We start from the raw sequence: 18,681 nt of genomic DNA, 5'->3' as shown, positions 1-18,681 counted from the left end.
GACGATAGGTGGCCTTAGTAATTATTTAGTAAAAGTCACGAGTACAAGTACTGTAGAAAGACAGGGCGTTTTGGGGTTTTCCTTTGCCTGTATGTTATATAGTGTGTGTGTTATATACATAGGTTTTTCAAAGCAGACTGGGCTCTGGTTTTAGACAGAGGGTGAAAAGAGGTGGCAGTATGAGAAAAATAAACAATTAAGCACTTTCACATCTTACAGAAGTGGCACAAAATATAAATATATACCTGAACATTTGCATAATAGGGCCCCTTTAATAAATGCTGGTGTACTTTCTTAAAAAACGTTGAGGCAAATCTTACCCAGTTACATTTCTGACCAATGAGAGAACAGTTAGCTTGCGCAAGGCCTTTGTCTACAACTTTTTTGGACCACTATATTGCTGAGTGAACACAACCAAGCTAAATAGGCAAATGCAACAGTGGTTGTATAGGGTTAGCTAACGCTTTAGGCCACTGAGGTGCCCTTTGTTGACGACATTGTTGCATACATTTCATTATCTGATGCAAAGTTTCCAATTGAAAACTCAGTCCATTTAGTTTCCAATGACTGTTGTCCATTTAACTTAAATCATCTTTCCATCAGCATACAAACAAAGGACATCTAGAAAGACAATAACTACACTTTGGCAGCCAACTTGACCTCAGCATCTGTGTGGGTGTAGGACTGTGTCTGTGTGGTCAAAAACCTTCCCGGCGAAACCTCTGAGTACACAAACACTGGTTCCCAACTATATCATAAGCGATAATTGGCTCCTACAGTCGTATGAGATGTGTCATTCTTAGCAGAGTGGCAGACATTCTAAAGTTAGTGGGTTTTTCTAAAAAGCTAAGCTGTACTATCAGTCCGAAGAATTAAATCAAAGTGCTGTAAAACCAAAACTAATTGCTAAAAGAGGCTTAAAAGCGCCATAAAGCTAAAGCAACAATCCATGAATCTGAATCTGTGAGCTTCGCAGACAGTAATAATCTCCAATCAAAGCAATCTCCATATGGACTACGAGATTAAAAAGACGACATGTGCACTGCAGAAGGAGGACATATGAAAACATATTTACAGGTTCTCAGAGCAGATGTAAAGGTAATAAAAACGAGTGATCCTCAGGCAGCCGGTAAGATGTGGTTCTGCTTCAGGCTGAGGGCTAATGTGTTTGTTATCACCTCGAGCAGATGGCCCAGCAGTGAGGAGAGTCTACAAAAATATTGTCACATGCATATGAAGCATGCACACACCCAACATAAGGCTAAATACGCATATGCAAGCACACGCACTTTTTTACTTGCACATGAGGCCAGGACAACATATTTCCACAAATGTGCACATGAATACGCAGAACTCATCTCACATTTGCACACAGAGAGGATTTTTAATGAGCACACGCAGTCGCAAAATCCTTCAGATACAGACACCTATAGCAACCTACGCAGCTAAACACATTCCCACCCACACAGCGAACGTATATAGGCCACACACATTTACTGAAAATCCACCCCCCAGCCAAACAACTTCCCACATCTTCACACTTTACTCTGAATCCCCTCTCACAAGATTGTTGTGCTATATTTGTTCAGCTTTTCTTGCTCATTATCTCTTATTCCATTTCCTCTTGCTCCTCCTGTCACGCTTTTCATCCGCCATCTCAATCATCAGGTATTGATCCGTCCCCTATACAGTAGGGGAGATCTCAGGAAGAGCCACAACCTGAGATGGAGCAAAGCTTCAACGAGGATCTGATTAAATAGTAGAATAAAGTGGGAGCCTGTAAAAGAATGAACCTGCTGATGTGCCAGGGACACACAAAGACGACCACACTCATCTGCAAATATGTTTCACATTTTAGCTTATATTTAGAGAGGCCTTATTATGCGTTTTGTGGTTTTGCCTTTCCTGTAGTGTTCAGGTTTTTTTGCATGTCAATGGTCTGCAAAGGCTAAAATCCTTCGTGTGTGCCAAGGTCAATCTGAAAATAAGGTTGGTTTTGAAATCCTTGAGACTGACCTTTCCGAGACAAACCTGGGTTCAGCTGAAAGGTTTCTACCGTGTTGACAACACACACAAATAACCGATGGTGTGTTCAGACACCAGCCCTCCGTCTCCACTCCGTCTTTCTCACAGAAGGGCACATCAATCCAGAGCCGGAGCAGACTGACTCAGAATGTCAAACACGGGTATAATCACAGTCAGAGAGATTGTATAGATAATACAGATCAGATGACAGTCTGATGGCTGAATTATTACCCAGCTGTGAAGGGAGGGTTGACTGTTGCCTAATGAAAGGAGAAGAATATGACACCTGCTTCATGGCTTGTGCTATAGTATCATTATTTTTGTCTTTTCAAGGAGGTCTTCTTTGACATTTTTGCCATATTTCCCATAAACATGGCCTCTTATGTTTCATGCTTACTTTGCTCACAGCTGGGAATGTTCTGCATAAAGCAGAGCTCCACACACACCAACACCCTTCAGGCATCACTTAATAGACCAGTACCTGCAGACAATGAGTATGGACAAAGAGCTTATAATGAGGAGACAAGGAAGTTGAAGTTAGATGAAGCTTTTCTTCCGCATCAAATGCAAGTTGGCCACACACCAGTCATTAGGAAATGTGTTCTATAACATGTTTTTACTCGACGTACCGAACAAGACGCATCTTGGTCTCTTGCAGAGGATCCAAACTTAAGAAATAACATAATAACAAAAAAAGTGCCATAAGAAATTATGAGAAAAGTGAAAAATAAAAACCTTGAGGAACTTGCCTTAGAAATCCAGCATTGACATTGTATTAATGTACAAATATGTTTTTTCCCCAGTACAACTAATAATGAGAATATTTCACTTATAATATATATAAAAGTGGTCTTCAGCCAAGTTGCTGTCTAATCATTTGGAGTATGGATTGATTTAAGGTAAAGACTTAGCCACATTATTTTGTATGATGAGCTGATTTATATGCTTCAGATGTTTGTTTTTTTAGTTTTTCTTTATTGAACCTATGCACAAAGACACCAGTTCACTGACAAATTACCTGATGATTGTGATTGGTCCAAATAGATACAAACATGCAAGAGAATCTTTTGCCCAAATCTCTCACTGAGATAGCCAATGTGTGTAGGGTCTTCTTCTCAACACAGCATTTAGAGCCAAAAATAGTCAAACTAAAAGAAAAATAATCCAGAGACCCAAAATCCATCTTTTTAAAAGCTTAAACAGTGTTGACAGCAGAGGACACTAAACAAATAAGCGTGCTCCTCAGGAGACGAGCTGACACATCTTTCTCTGCAGCTTGTTCTCTGTTATGTTCCACCTCTGCTAGTTCTAAATCCTCCATTGGGAGAGGAACTCTGTTAGCTATGCAAATGTTGTTCAGCACAGCTGCTGTGCAAATTATTGTGCTGCCCTATCTGGCTTCAACCTTATTTCACTGTGCAAGAAAAATAAATGTGTGTGTCTATATGCTGTAGCCATGCATCATCCCATCGTCATTATACACACACATCCACAACCAAACCTGCACAAAGACTTATTACTTTAGTTTAATGAACATCTTAAATATACATTTAAAAACCATGCTTAGGCGCAGCGGGGCGTCAACTTTGGCTTTGGTTTTAATATGTGGTAGTCTGTATAAAGCTCTGAATTATTGTTATATCTAGTTCTAACAAATGTGCAAGGTCAATGCGATAGCTGCAACTCATGGGGTTCCGGTAATGGCAGGCAGCTGAACAGTCGGCGAACCCAGACTCTCCGACCAATTCCATTATTTTACCCAATACTGACCAATTAGGGAATCATAAAAAGCCACGTTTGGAGACATAAAACATATCTGAGTTGAAGCCTGGTTATTTCAGAGAACGAACGACCCCACCAGACAAGCTACGCTAAGGATGGACATGGCTAATAATGACCCTAATGTGGGCAGAGCTGATCACACACACACACACACACACACACACACACACACACACACACACACACACACACACACACACACACACACACACACACACACACACACACACACACACACACACACACACACACACACACACACACACACCACACACCACACACACACACACACACACACACACACACACACACACACACACACACACACACACACACACACACACACACACACACACACACACACACACACACACACACACACACACACACACACACACACACACACACACACACACACACACACACACACACACACACACCACACACACACACACACACACACACACACACACACACACACACACACACACACACACACACACACACACACACACACACACACACACAATCTGAGACCAGTTGATAACCTCTGCTGACAGGGGGTCAGTGTGCAACCTCCTCAGCTGCCAGGATAACGTAGCATTATTAATGAGTTGTTATTCACACTAGCAGAAAACTAAATAATAATGAAAAGTAGGTAAGAAAGTAGAACTATGATGGCAAAGGGATGCAATTAGCTTGAAAACATCACAATTAACTGACTGATTATCTGACTTCAAATATATGTCACAATCATGAGGCTGAAGCACTGACACAAACTTCATTTATCTAAATGTTCAGTAGGTCCAACTGAGGAGGTGCAGATCAAGAGCTCGGATGGATGGATAGATACAATTATTAAGTGCTGGAAGACCTGTTGTTAAAAGGATATAACATGACATTTCCGATTGAACAACAGGTTTTATCTGATCATTCTAACATCTCATGAATGCAGCCTGTATGTGTGCGCTATCTCACACTGTTAAAGAGGACGTGTTGTGCTTTTCAGGTTCATCTTTGTATTTTGTTCCTGTGCAATGACATGTTTACATGCTTTAATGTTCAAAAAGTGCTTTACTTTTCTCATACTGCCGGTGCTGCAGCACCTCTGCCTTTGTCTGAAACTCAGATTGGTAGTTTTTCCATTATCCTGCTGACAGACTTACAATATCAGCTGAAAGCATTGGCAGAGGTACATTGGTGTGACCAATCTAAAATAAATTAAAAGGAAGGAGTAAGACACAAGAAAATGCTTGAGCAAATTAGTAGAAAATCCGTGTGCTTTTTCCTGCTTGCATGGACACATTTTTCTCCATTATTTTCCATTCTGCTCATTTATGTTGCCCCTCTCTGTGCTTAACTCCCATGGGTGCTCATTACGGAAGAGCTTTGTTTGATCTATTCTTTCATAGCTGTTTGAACCTGAAGCATCAAACTCTCTAGGGAGTAGTCTGTCGACGTGACTGGTTAAAACGGCTGCCATTATACACACAAACAAACATTATTTCTGAGTGCAAGCTGCCATTATATGAACACGCCCATCTGCTGCAGTGCTAATTTTGTTTTGTTTATTTTTTCCTAAGTGTGCTCGGATTCATAAAGGAAAATTATATCTGCATCGAGCTAGAGCTGAAGCATCTTGGATTCCTCTAACTGCTGCAGTGAGACAAGTAATCACACAAAAACAATCAGTTGTGCCTCGGTGCCTTAAGTACAATTAAATGCCATAATTAGTCCCCATTTAAAAAGAGGTCGCTTAAGTATAAACACACAAGAATAACATTTAGTTTCAAGAGTAAATAACTGCAAGGAATTGCTTCTGTAGAAATAGAAAGAGAAAAATGTGTAACACATTAGTGGGTATATGATGATGTACTCAGAATCCAACATAGTATAATAAGCAGGGATCCTTACCAATTACACTCCATCATATGACACCCTTGAATCTTGTCAAAGGATATCGCACACATACATGCTTTCTGTCCATAATATTCCTACATGAAAATATCATTTACAGTTAGCTTTCCAAACGGATCCATTTCAACATATCCGAAACAAAACAAAAAAAAATTCAATTTTGAACGGAATCAGTTTACCACGAATCTTATCAATGATTTTATTGTCAGGTAAAACATTTGCTTTTTCTTACGGTGGCCAACCTGTGCAAACGCGTTACAATTGCCAAAAATCATTTTCATAAGGAAAAACATGCTACACTTTCAAAAACGATGTAAATATAAAAACACAAATGTGCCAGTACACATGCACTTGACAACACATGCATAGCATTTAGAAAACATTTACCAACTTGACAAAACATGCGGAGCGTTTACTTAAAGCTGCATAAACAAAATGCTGCAAATAAAAAAAGCTCAAGGTCAAAACACAATGGAAACGGGGACACTAATAAGTGATGCACACAGCTGGGACCAGAGGGCTTGTTGACGTTAGGGGATTATAAAGTTGTCAAACGTTCACTGGAAACTTGCCTAAAAAGCTAGTTTTATTGGCCTTTTTTTAACAATGATTCCTTCCGATATTATGAAATTATTTTCGCCTATTCCACCATTAATGTTTCATCAGGAATCTTGCACAGGAATTTTGTTTATCACTGAAAAAACAGAGCAGACTTGAGGCAGCAATAAAATCAAATCAAATCTATTATTCTAAATCTATTATAGGCTTGTAAAAGGCTACAGGCACAGTATAAAGTACTTTTATGCAAAGGCTCATACTAATGGAATAGTGACAGTGGAGGATAATATTTGCATTTCATTGTTGTCAAATGTCATTGTAATGTAATTTTACCAAAATATAGATAGATTGTAAAAATATATAAAGATCAAATCAGGTTTTCAATTTACACCTAGATTTCATTTTGCTTACAAAACTATAGCCTGTTGAATAACGGATGAACATTGTTTTAGACAAAAAGGAAAATCCAGTTGCTTTATAATACCTCCTTATTGAATGAGCAGTTCCACCCCTTAATACTGTGACATATATTTGACAGTCGTATTATCTATGTGTAGATTGATAAACTGTGGTGAGCACCGGACATGGAAGACCCTCCTCGGGGTCTGGTTGCTCTGCATATGATATACAGAGTCCTTTTGTTGTGAAGGTGCCAACAGCTCCACCTGCGTGTTCCTGCTTCTGTTGATTCATTACAGGAGGACAATGAGAGCAATTGTCTCCAATAAAAGACACATTAATAGCTTCTCTGCTGAGAGCGCTCTGCCTGAAGCACTCAGGGATTGTGTGTGAGTGTTTTAGGCGCATTTGTTTTGATGTTTCCTAATGTGCAGATGAATGCTTGCTCAATTTTTGCGAGTATTGTCTGTGTATGTGTGGTTTTATCGTTTGCCTCCTTGTATCCAATACTTTTTGTACCTTACAAAAAATGTCATGTATCAAATGTGTTTTTCAACCTTTTAGGGCTTCAACTAACAATTGTTTTCATTACCACTTAATCAGCTTTTAATTGTTTTAATGGTTTATCAATAAAATTGCAGAAAAAGGTTAAACATGTCCGTCCCAGTTTCAAATATTTCAAGATTACATCTTGTTTCGACATTTAAAAACCAAAATATATTCACTTGAATACGGTATAAAACAGAGGAATGCCCAACTTTATTACATTTTCCAGTCACATTGACCTGATAGATATAGATATCAAATGATACCCACCAAAACAAGGTTGTTTTTTCATATTTATTCTGTCATTATTATTTACCCTAGATCTTCCCGTTTTGTATTTTGGCTCATTTTGTAAAAATAAATAAGATGCTTAACCAGTTAAGCCCCAAGCCTGTTTTTCAGGTCTCAGGCTCGAAAATGACATTCCCAGAACAAATTACTATATCTTCACTTCTAAAAAGGGGTACATTAATAATATTTTTTCTCAAAGCAATGATAAACCTGTGAGTTGGATGTAGAAAAGTCAGAATCAATACAGAATTTTTTTATTTTAAAGTAAATTCATATTGAACATAGTAAAAAGATGCAAGTTATAATGTCCGTCCAAAAAAGAAAAAATTACGAGTGAAAACCACCCTTGAATGATGGGATAGTAGACTAAAAACTTTAGGAATCCAAAATATAACATATAATAAGTACCCTGTATCAAGATTGATGCAAAAAAAGTGACATTTGACCTTTTTAGAAGAAAAAAAAAACCACTTCTGGGGTCATTTGGGTGGATTTGCCATATCTCTGGCCCCCCTCGGTCGATTTTGATGATTGACATCTCTTTTGAACCGTTAGAGCCAATAGAATCGAGAGGGAAGTTCCTAAATCCACCTACACGTTACCATTGAGGAATGAGAGTGATGCGCATTTATGGGATTAGTTTTGTATCATAAAGATAAAGCAACACTTTCTCAGAATAAAGCTAAACTATGAGTTTAAAAGAGAAAAAAAACTGAGTCAAGCAAAATAAAATAAATTTCAAAAATAAAACTATAAGTTGCAAACAAATCATTTGTGTAATCATGTAAACTAAGTATTTTTTCTTTGTTTTAACATAGGTTTTTGTTTGCAGTTCTTGTTTCTTCTTTCTCAATGATCAGACTTTTGCTCTCGCTGCAGCTCTTCTCTTTTGCGCTCCTTCACTTTTTGTTTGAGATTCTGACACAAACCTCCCAGGTGGGCGGGACTTTCAGGGGTGCGTCCCCATTGGCTACTCAGTTTTTGAGTTACAGCCCAGTCCTCCAGCGATTGTACAGTGCAGGCAGCTGCGGTGCGGTAGCTGAGCGTGGACAGAAGACCCCCAGAAGAACCAGCATTTCAATTATTATAATACTACAAGTGAAAATATATGTAAGTATTGATCATTTGTGTTGTTTGTGCTGTACTATACGGTCTGTTTCTTTATTGTGTTGAGTGAGAAGTAAAGAAGAGCTGTGCTATGAAAGTTAGCTTTTGCTAACTTTAGATCCATAACAATGCAAGCTAGTAGCCTAATAGCAGGGACAGTTAGCTACAAAGCGAGCAGTGAGTGAGTGAGCGTTCAGACACCGGCGCACACACTCAAACGGACTCGTGTGCCTGACTCTACCAACAGGCTTTCATGATTCTGTTTAGATATGCAAGTACAAGCCATGATAGCTTATTTTATTAACACGCTAATTGTATATGAAAATCAATGGAGGCTGAGTTAACTTTGTAGGAAAACCTACCGTCCATGATGCCCCTGAGCTGAGTTTTATTTGTTAACTTCATATTTTTAATTTCCTAAAACATTTATTTTCCTCTCATATTAACAGTGTGGATCATTGAGACAGCGTGGTGTCCAGAGGTCTTATCCCGTTTTCCAACTTCCTCTGAGGGGACAGCACGGAGGGGGGGCATGAAGAAAGACCTGCACCAGCTGCATCCACGCTGGGCGTTGCTGTTATCACTGGCTCAGTGTCATTTCATTTGACCAAATGTCTTTACATATACATTTAATAGATGTTATTATTATCCATCTTTTTGTTTTATGTCCTTTTATTTAAAACATTCTTTGAGACTTCATCTTCTGGTTCAAATTTAAATAAATGTAATTTGTATAATCACTCTTTTGTCTTTATTCTACATGAAAATGTTAGAGATTCCATTCAAATCTGTTGACTATTCATACCTTCCTCAGGAATAGTATGACGCATTTGTAATGCTAAATGTATATAATTTTCTCACAGGATATAGAACGAGACAACACAGTTTGTATTCATTGTGTATGAATGCTTCAGCTCTTCAGACCAACATAGTAAGATGTGAGCATGTTCCTAATTTTGTTGGCAACCTAGGTCTGGTCTGTTTAATAAAGAAAATCTGCCACTTTTATATTGTAGAGTTTGTTAAATTAAAGCAGTCTTTAGTTGTTTGTCCTAAATATAGCAATATATGCTTTTGAAATGTAACATGTCTTTGAAAAAATAACAGTATACAGTTTATATTGTGTATCACCTTTAGCTTGAAAAAACATAGATGTGTTTTTTTATCTATAAAATAAATAAATAGATAGACAGACACTTTATCGATCCCAAATTGGGAAATTATTTAGCAGCAGCAGTGTGTTCAGGTATTAAAATATTTAAAGTTGGAACAAAGTATAAACTACACAACACAAGTATAATGCACAGCAATCCATAAGATAAGTCCGATATTTTCATGAAAACTCCCCAGGAGGCACCGACACTAACGTGGCCGAGTAGACTCCGGAGTTTGCTGCATAAATTGCACTGTATGATCTGTGGTGTAGTGGGCTGTCACTCAAAAACTGAGTAGCCAATGGGGAAGCACCCCTGAAAGTCCCGCCCACCTGGGACGTTTGTGTCAGAATCGAAAACAAAAAATGAGGGAGCACAAACGAGAAGAGCTGCAGCGAGAGCAAAAGTCTGATCGAGAAAGAAGCAAAGAGAACCGCAAACAAAAAGATATTCTAAAACAAAGAAAAAATACTTATAGTTTACATGATTACAAACCGAAAGCTATGTTACGAACTGAAAACTGAAAACTAGGTTATAGCTATAAATATGATGATGGATTATCAGTAATCATTTCAAAGGGACACAGAGACATTGGATTAAGTTTCAGCAGCGTTTTTATCGTTTTAATGCCATTGAACACAACTTTTTATCAGAAAAAAAGCAAAGGTAAGACATATTTGCCGTTTTGGCTCCGTAAAGCTACGTGGTGTGTTGTCTGGGTTTGCCTTCGCTGCCCTGAGTTTTGCTCGCACAGTGATGCTACTTATACCTCTAGAATCTGTGGAATCTCAGCTTTAAATCTGATATCTTGTTTGTGCAGATCCGATAAGTAATAAAGTATTTCTACCGTGAGTTCTGTGCTAAGTGTGTTAGCATTTTTTCGCTCAGGGCTAATTCAGAGGCTTGGCATTAGAGTTGTGTTTCGTTTAGCTAAAAATGGTTAATATTGTCTGATAGCTGAGTTTCTTCCCGTTAAGTGGGTATGACACATTCATAGTTTGTTAAATGTTAAGAAGCCCTCAGACGCTGTTTCTTGCAAGATGTTGTGTTTTGCCCCCGGTATCGGGGGCATGGGGCTTAACTGGTTGAATGGACAAACATTTTAAAAGTTCTCATATTCCATTATCGATTTCCATGTGGCTAAACATTTTTAACTTTGTATTTCTGTAATAATTCCCACATTTTTCTTTTTTTTTTATGTTTCTCCAGACAAAATGCTGCTCCCAGCGAGCGTTCTGATTGGCCTACTGTGCCTGAGCAATGCGGGCGGTGCGTGGGGTTTCGCCCGTCTGCAGGACGACGTGGAGCTACGCTCGGCTTTCTCGGTTGCACGCACCAACAGCATGGAGGGCGGGCCCAAGATGACCGTGACCTTTGACGCAATTTATGTCAACATTGGTGAGGATTTTGATCCCAAGACTGGCTTGTTTCGCTGTCGCATCACCGGGGCCTACTTCTTCTCCTTCACAGTGGGGAAGTTCCCACACAAAGACCTGTCAGTGATGCTGATGAAGAACAGGAATGAGGTGCAGGCCATCGTGTACGAGGAGAACGCCGGCGAGGAGAGGAAGGTAGGTTTCAGACCTCTCAAACACGGCTCATCACTCAATCAGATCGTTTGTGGGTGGGACTAAAGTTCCTTGCTGACTGGCTTTGTAGGTACTCAATATTTTTATTTGCCACAAAAAGTCCAGTAAAAATATCAAAACCAACAGTGAATGTATCTATAGTGTGTGTACATCAAAGGCTGAGATATTTTCTTTCTTTGTTTGACAAAGCTCCATTTTTGTCCAATAACAATTAAAAGCACAACAATAAGCCACACTGTTGCAACGGGTGACATGTTCCATGAACACACAAGCTGTAGTTTATTAAGAACGACTCCCAAATACATCTAATGCCAGAAATACTAATAATGTGGATTCATCCATCGCTGGAACTAGTCCCCAACATACTGTCTGCACTATTTCCCCCAGTTTGATTAAAAAGACAACTTGAGTGACCAGCTCTTTAAGCACATCTTTCTTTTTGACGAAGAATTAAATATTCATTTCTGACCCATTCTTAAAGATTAAAATTCAGTATGGATATCAGGCTAATGATCATTCAACTTCGAACATGCAAGGACTTCTTAAATTGAGGAATAGTTTTAAAGTTTAAGACAAAGGGTTATGTTGTTCTTTAGCTGGATATGCTGGTAGGTGTTATTCTGAACTTTGGACAGCCAGGCTAGCTGTTGTTCCTGCTTCCAGTCCTTGAGCTAAGCTAAGCTAACTGACGCCATGCTCAAATCAAACCTTCTCATCTAAATGTGTTTCTTAAAAATGAATTCTGTGTTAGGATTGGTTTTCCCTCCAAGGTAATGATTACAAAAGGTATTTTATCTAGGGCTGTCAAGTTAACTCGTTAATAACGCAAAAAAAAATTAACGGCACTAATTATTTTAACGCGATTAACGCATGTGTATTTTTTGTCCTCGGGCGCCCCGTAGTTTCAGAGCGCATCGAGTTTAAAATACCATCTACAAGCTGATGCTGACAGCCCCGCTCCTGCCGCCCGCTTGTGGCAGACCACACTTCCACGCTCCCCGGCAGGCCCGGACTGGCCATCGGGAGGACCGGGAGGGTGTGTGTATGTGTGGCGCGAGCGAAGCACACCTTACATGTTGTTGTTAGCATCTGGTGCTAGCTAGCTGCGCTAACGGATATAAGGAGCTGTTTCAATGAAAACAGAGGAGCGACATTTCGCCGACAACTGCGCCGAGCACTTGATTTTATGCAGCTAGCCAGGCAGTGGGACATTGTACGAAAAGTCAACACACTCAGCACGGATAGTGCGCGCAACATGATTGCAGCATCCAGGCAACACACACACACACACACACACACACACACACACACACACACACACACACACACACACACACACACACACAACACACACACACACACACACACACACACACACACACACACACACACACACACACACACACACACACACACACACACACACACACACACACAACACACAACACACACACACACACACACACACAACACACACACACAACACACACACACACACACACACACACACACACACACACACACACACACACACACACACACACACACACACACACACACACACACACACACACAGTTCCAGGTTGAATTGAGGCGAATATTTGTAATGTTCAGAGGTTGTTGTGTTTAATATTCATGAGAATGTTTGTCATTGTTCAAATGATAATAAACAAACATATAAAGCATATTTGTCCACTCATATGTTGATAAGAGTATTAAAAACTTGAAAAATATCCCTCTAAGGTACATTTAGAACAGATAAAAAAAATTGCGATTAATTTGCGATTAATCGCGATTAACTATGGACAATCATGCGATTAATCGCGATTAAATATTTTAATCGACTGACAGCCCTAATTTTATCATGTCAAAGCTCTCCAGGAGTCTCACAAGGCAACATGACGTGTTGTATTTGGGTGGGGAATTAATGTACAACAGAGGGGATTACACACCAAATTCCCCCTAATAATAAGTGTGACGTAGATGATTGGATTATGTGTGGTGCCGATGTGGAACTCTGATAATAAGGCCTGCTTTAATCCTCAGGTGCAGAGTCAGAGCGTCATGCTGCAGCTGGAGTTTGGTGACACCGTCTGGCTCCGTCTCCATGGTGACCCTCGCTATGCGCTCTACAGCAACACGGGACACTACACCACCTTCAACGGTTACCTCATCTACCCCGACACCTACGACTTCCAGACACACCACCACCATTCTAGCTCCAACTCCCAGCAGCCCCAGGAGGAGAACAAGCCCCTATTGGACAGCAACCAGGCCACCGAGAACATCAGGTCTGAAACAACAGACGCACCGGTGGTGCTGGTGGTGGAGGAGAAGGAGCAGCAACATCAGGAGGTAGAAGAGGAAGAGTATGACGACGAGGAGGACGACCAGAGATCTGCCTTCTCGGTAGGGCGCACCCAAAGCATCGTGGGAGTCAACCAAGTGGGCCTGCCGCAGCACCAGCCGGTCAGCTTCGACACGGCGTTCGTCAACATCGGGGAAGACTTTAACGTGACAGAGGGGGTGTTCACTTGTCGCGTCCCTGGAGCCTACTACTTCTCCTTCAACGTGGGCAAGATGCCGCAGAAGACGCTGTCCGTCAAGCTGATGAAGAACCACCTGGAGGTGCAGGCGATGATCTATGACGACAGCCAGGGCGAGAAGGCTCTGCAGAGTCAGAGTTTGATGCTGTCGCTGAAACCGGGAGAAATCGTCTGGCTCTACTCCCACCAGAAAGATGGCTTTGGAGCCTACAGCAACCACGCCAAGTACATCACCTTCACTGGCTTCCTGGTATATCCAGACTTACCCAACACTACAACCACTACCGGAGCCAGCCAATCGTATGCAGACAAGAAGCCCTAGCCACAGCATACGGACTTGGGACTGAACATTGTGGGGGGAATTCAGTAAGTGGAGAAGTCAGAGTCCACAAAAGGCGTTGGGCAGTTTGTGGGTAGCGTGCCGAGTGGAGGAAACTCACCGTTGTCTTTGACGTTTCCTCTTACTTGGAATTTCTTCACAAAATCACGGGGACCTTTGACTGAGTGCAATGCTTAAAAGAAAATCTCTTCAAATTCCAGCTTTTAGCTTCCCAGGATAAGACTTCATCACATTCAAACGTGAAACTTCGAATGACAGTAATGTGAACTAAAATTCAATATTTCACTCTATAATGAAAACTGCGGCATTACCTGTTCACCGGCGTGTCAGCCAAACCACCACAGGGAGATAGATGTTGTACTTCCATGACATTGCAATTCAACAACGCTAAAACTACCCACTGTTAGTTATTCTGTTAGTGGTTTATAATCAATCCAGAAGGGCACTCTTGGAGCGCAGAATCCGACCAAGGGAGTTTTCATAAGTGACAAATAATGCGTATCTACACCCTTGGATTTGGATACGTTCCAAAATTGAATATTTTCTTCCTTGTCCAATGCTGCACCCTTCCACAAAGTTTAATGAAAATTGGGCCTGTAGATTTTCTGGACAAAGGTAATGATTTTTGGTACTTGACATTTCCTGGGTTTGCATTCAGCATCTCCCATTAAAGTGAAAACTAAATTAAAAGTGTTTTTTTAAACTAGAAGCCAGGTTCACAACCTGTTAAGGATTAAAGTCACCCTGCCTACTGTGCATGAAGGTGAGGAGGTAATCTCATAGTAATTTTCATTTTAAAAGTAAAAAAAAATTCTGTAAGTGCATTTGTAATTCTTGTCAAAGACTTGCTGTTTCTGCTTGTATGTAAAATGTCACTTTACTTTAGTTCTGTCTTTAGAGGCATGTGAAACTGATACAAGCAGTGTGTTTCGTGTCAAAATGAGTCTTTATTTTATTTATATCAGAGTGTTTCTCGCTCCGATGCTTAGCCACAGCGGGAGCAGAGGACAATGGGACGAAACCAACCGTTCTGATAAAGCGCAGACTGCATATCCATCCCAACTGTTGACCACATGCCACCTTTGGGCCTGCGGGGATGCGGACCTTAAATTTGATTTCTAATTCGAGCAGCAGTTTAATTCATTTCTTCAGATGGCGTCCACTGTGGGGAAAATTGAACAGCTTCTCCGAGGCCACTGTAATATGCATGTCTGTTTAATTTCACACCGCCGGGAGAAAGATGATGCTGTTCAAGTTGTGATGAACCTTGACTTTATGAAATCACCTACTCTGTTGGAGAGGCACCGTGTGAAGTGATACTTTGCTGTAATTGAACATTTACATTTTTTTTAAAAGGTAGTTTTCTGTGAAGTAAAGTTATGCTATAAATGATGGGCTTGACACACTAGGGTACTGCTAGGAGGCTAGTTTATTTTTAAGAGAATGTACATTTTAGACCAATATAAGTAAGGATTGAACACAGCAAGAGTGGGCACCAATATCAGTTTACAGAATTCTAATTATAAGACTACCAAAGCAAACTTGGTTTGGTTAATTTGATTTCTGATGTCATTAAAAGAGATGAAAATATGTTTACGTGGTGCTGAAAGCATTGACAAATGACAGTTAATGTAACACTAATCAATATTTTTGTCCAAACAATGGACCAAAAACTCACCACAGCAATCATTTTATTGCTTTGGTTTATTCTTACTGCCATTATTAACTTTCCAGACAAAAAAAACTCAAACCCACTAAACCCTCAAATGACAGACACATGTAGAGACTAGTTGGAGAACATGGATAGAACCTTTCCCAGCTTAAGAGCAAGATGTTTTCTCAGGAGATAGTGGAGACCAAAATAAGAGCTAAAAGCAGAGAGTTACATTCATCACTTCAATGAAAGCATGAGTCAAAAATAATGATAATGTTGCTTCGTGTCTGCCGATTGTGCGAATAAAAAAATGATTGCTTACATAACAATATTTTATGGCAAGAAATACACTATTATAATACAAGGACAATGTTGTTTTTACAGCTTGTTTGAAGGGGAACCAAGTGACCAAAAACATCTGACTTCAGCTTTAAAAAATCTCAACAGCAACTTGCCATTCCAGAAGCAATGTTGCCAAAGAGGTCAGAAAATAAATACAACGGGTCAGAAGAACATATAGGCGTAGAAAGAAGACATTTTTGTTTGGTTATTTTTCATTTTTTATGAAGATTTTGACCTTTTGAGATCTTGAAGAGCTAAGGGAACAACACTTTGGTTAAACTATTCATAGACATACAGCTTGGGCACTGGTTCTCAACCTAGGGGTCAGAATAAATCTGAATGGTCATTCGACAATTGATAATATAAAAAAGAAAAAGGAACAAAATAATTCCCATTTCCACACTGAGGCCATAACCTTTCAAAATAGGTACTACGTAGACCTTTTAGGGCTCACAAGCCAACCCACATGAGCTCTTTAATGCAGAAAACTGTCCATTGAAACTAATTACAAGTTGAGATAAAGATATCTATCCCCAGATGGGACATGTGGTTGTTGCAGCAGCACAAAGGCATAATAAAAAGGGATAAATAAAGAGAGTACAAATATAAGTATACTTAGAATGCATTCAGGTACATTTTAAGACAGTATTACAAGTTAAACTGACAGTGGTTTGATTAATATGTTCACAATACCACTCAAAGCTAGTGAAAATCCATACTGAAAAAAAGAAAAAATAAGTACTGCATTGAGACCGTTACACAGCGGCAAATCACAGAAATGAAGTAAGTAAAATGAAGGGTTCTCTTGGTGTATTTCACTGAAATATCTCAAATTAAACACAATCAGATAAACCTGAAAATGTGACGAGTGGGGAAAGCAGAATTTTCTGAAATTAGCTGAAAGTCCCAAGCGTTTTCACCTCACAGCGCTCTCTTTAGCACCGGGGGAAATGGTCTCACACCTCTTCAGAAAACTAATAAGCGACAGCAAGTCTCCGGCGACCTCACACTCTCACCAGGCCTCTCTGTAACAGTGTTACTAATCGACAATTTCCTGTCCTCTAGTCAGAAAATGACACAGTTTTGGACAAGAGATGCTAATTCTTTTGCAGGATGAAATTGCTGTGGGTTAACCTAATTTCAGAAAATAATGCATTCTGTTCAAATCCAACCCTTTATATAATTCAGCCTGAGAGAGTGCTCGAGGGTGGACCTGTGGCTGCTTCAGCTTTACTTTGAGACAAACCTGACCCTGTTCATTAAGTCATGATCAGAACTCGTGGTGTGTGAAATGACTTGAGCATAACTCATCTGAAGCACTTGTGTGATGCATGCATGTAACTAGAAATACAATTAAAAAAAGAAAAGTTGTCATGACTTGCTGACCAGCTTTACAAGCCCAGGTGACGCCTGTTAACCTGGTATTTTTATTAAAGTGAATTATCTGTACAGTAACTGACAATATGTTGGATGTTCCTGGTCTGTGCTTCTTTCTTTTTGATAATCCTGATGAAAGATGGATCATCCTGTATTAGTAACTACTGTATTTCCAGCAGACATGAGTCAAAATGTGGTTGAAAATTATCCAAAATAAGAAATTGTGTGTCCCAAAAGCACAAATCCAACCACAATGAAAAAAAAGAAAATAATAATTATACATTTTGACCAATGTCTACAGTAGTCTGGTCCATGTTGACTCTTGTTTTGAGTATTTCTTACATGTAATATGAATGCTTCATTGCAAATGTTTGACACAATAAAAAACTGGAAATGTAAAGCATGTGTTCTCATTGCATCCATGATGTAAACTCAGATAAAACCCATCAGCTGTCAGAGAAATGTCGTCTCCATTTTATATCGTGTGCATATCGTGTGCTGCAGCATCATCTGCTGGCTGACTCCAGTATGTCATAAATACTACAACTTAGATTTCAACAATCAAAATTAATAGAACTTAATTTAAAAGGCATTTAATAACACATTATCAACCCTATTCTCCTTGTGATAATGGACTATTAGATTCATTGACAGTTGTTTTGTTTAGTTTGCCAAAGTTCCGGCCCCCGGTGGGGATGCCCTCGCCCTCGTTAGGGCCCCTACCCTCTCCTGCGGCCCCCTTCCGACGGCCCGTTCCATGGCCCGGCCCTCGCCGGCGGCCCCGCCCTCCTCGGCCCCTGTGGTGCTTCCTCCCGGACGCGAGGATTGTGTCCATGGTTGAATTCTGGGGGGGCTTGTGTAGTGATCACTGATTCATACACTGGGGTTACATAATCCAATCATGGAACTACAGGTTGGGGGTACTGTTTCCACACGGACATACTTGGTTGGTACCTACTGCGTGCCCTCCCTTTCGCTTTCTCTTGTCTTCTCGGGCTGCGACCCGACAGCATGTCCATTTCTGTCGCTCATTAAAGCCAGATTTGCACCTTCG

At 40.1% G+C, this 18,681-nt stretch overlaps 2 protein-coding genes across 4 annotated transcripts in view; one reads left to right on the top strand and one right to left on the bottom strand.

Annotated features, from left to right (window-relative positions):
* Positions 1-18,022, top strand: part of c1qtnf4 (C1q and TNF related 4) — a 37,888-nt gene extending 19,866 nt beyond the window's left edge. For 2 of the 3 annotated variants that reach the window (XM_034116336.1, XM_034116338.1), the window contains exons 2-3: positions 10,989-11,350; positions 13,415-18,022. In XM_034116336.1, coding sequence (XP_033972227.1) covers positions 10,994-11,350; positions 13,415-14,236 — 1,179 coding nt within the window. In that variant the 5' untranslated portion in view covers positions 10,989-10,993 and the 3' untranslated portion in view covers positions 14,237-18,022. Of the gene's footprint in view, positions 1-10,929; positions 11,351-13,414 lie in introns of those variants that run through there. The other variant, XM_034116337.1, reaches the window with a different exon arrangement.
* LOC117471376 (low choriolytic enzyme-like) overlaps positions 1-18,681 on the bottom strand; it is an 82,941-nt gene that overhangs the window by 63,769 nt on the left and 491 nt on the right. The gene's annotated exons all lie outside the window — the stretch shown is intronic.

The sequence above is a fragment of the Trematomus bernacchii genome, unplaced genomic scaffold, assembly GCF_902827165.1.
Source record: "Trematomus bernacchii unplaced genomic scaffold, fTreBer1.1, whole genome shotgun sequence".
Classification (NCBI taxonomy): domain Eukaryota; kingdom Metazoa; phylum Chordata; class Actinopteri; order Perciformes; family Nototheniidae; genus Trematomus; species Trematomus bernacchii.
The sequence above is the reverse complement of the archived record's forward strand: the minus strand, read 5'-3'. Positions and strand labels throughout refer to the sequence as shown.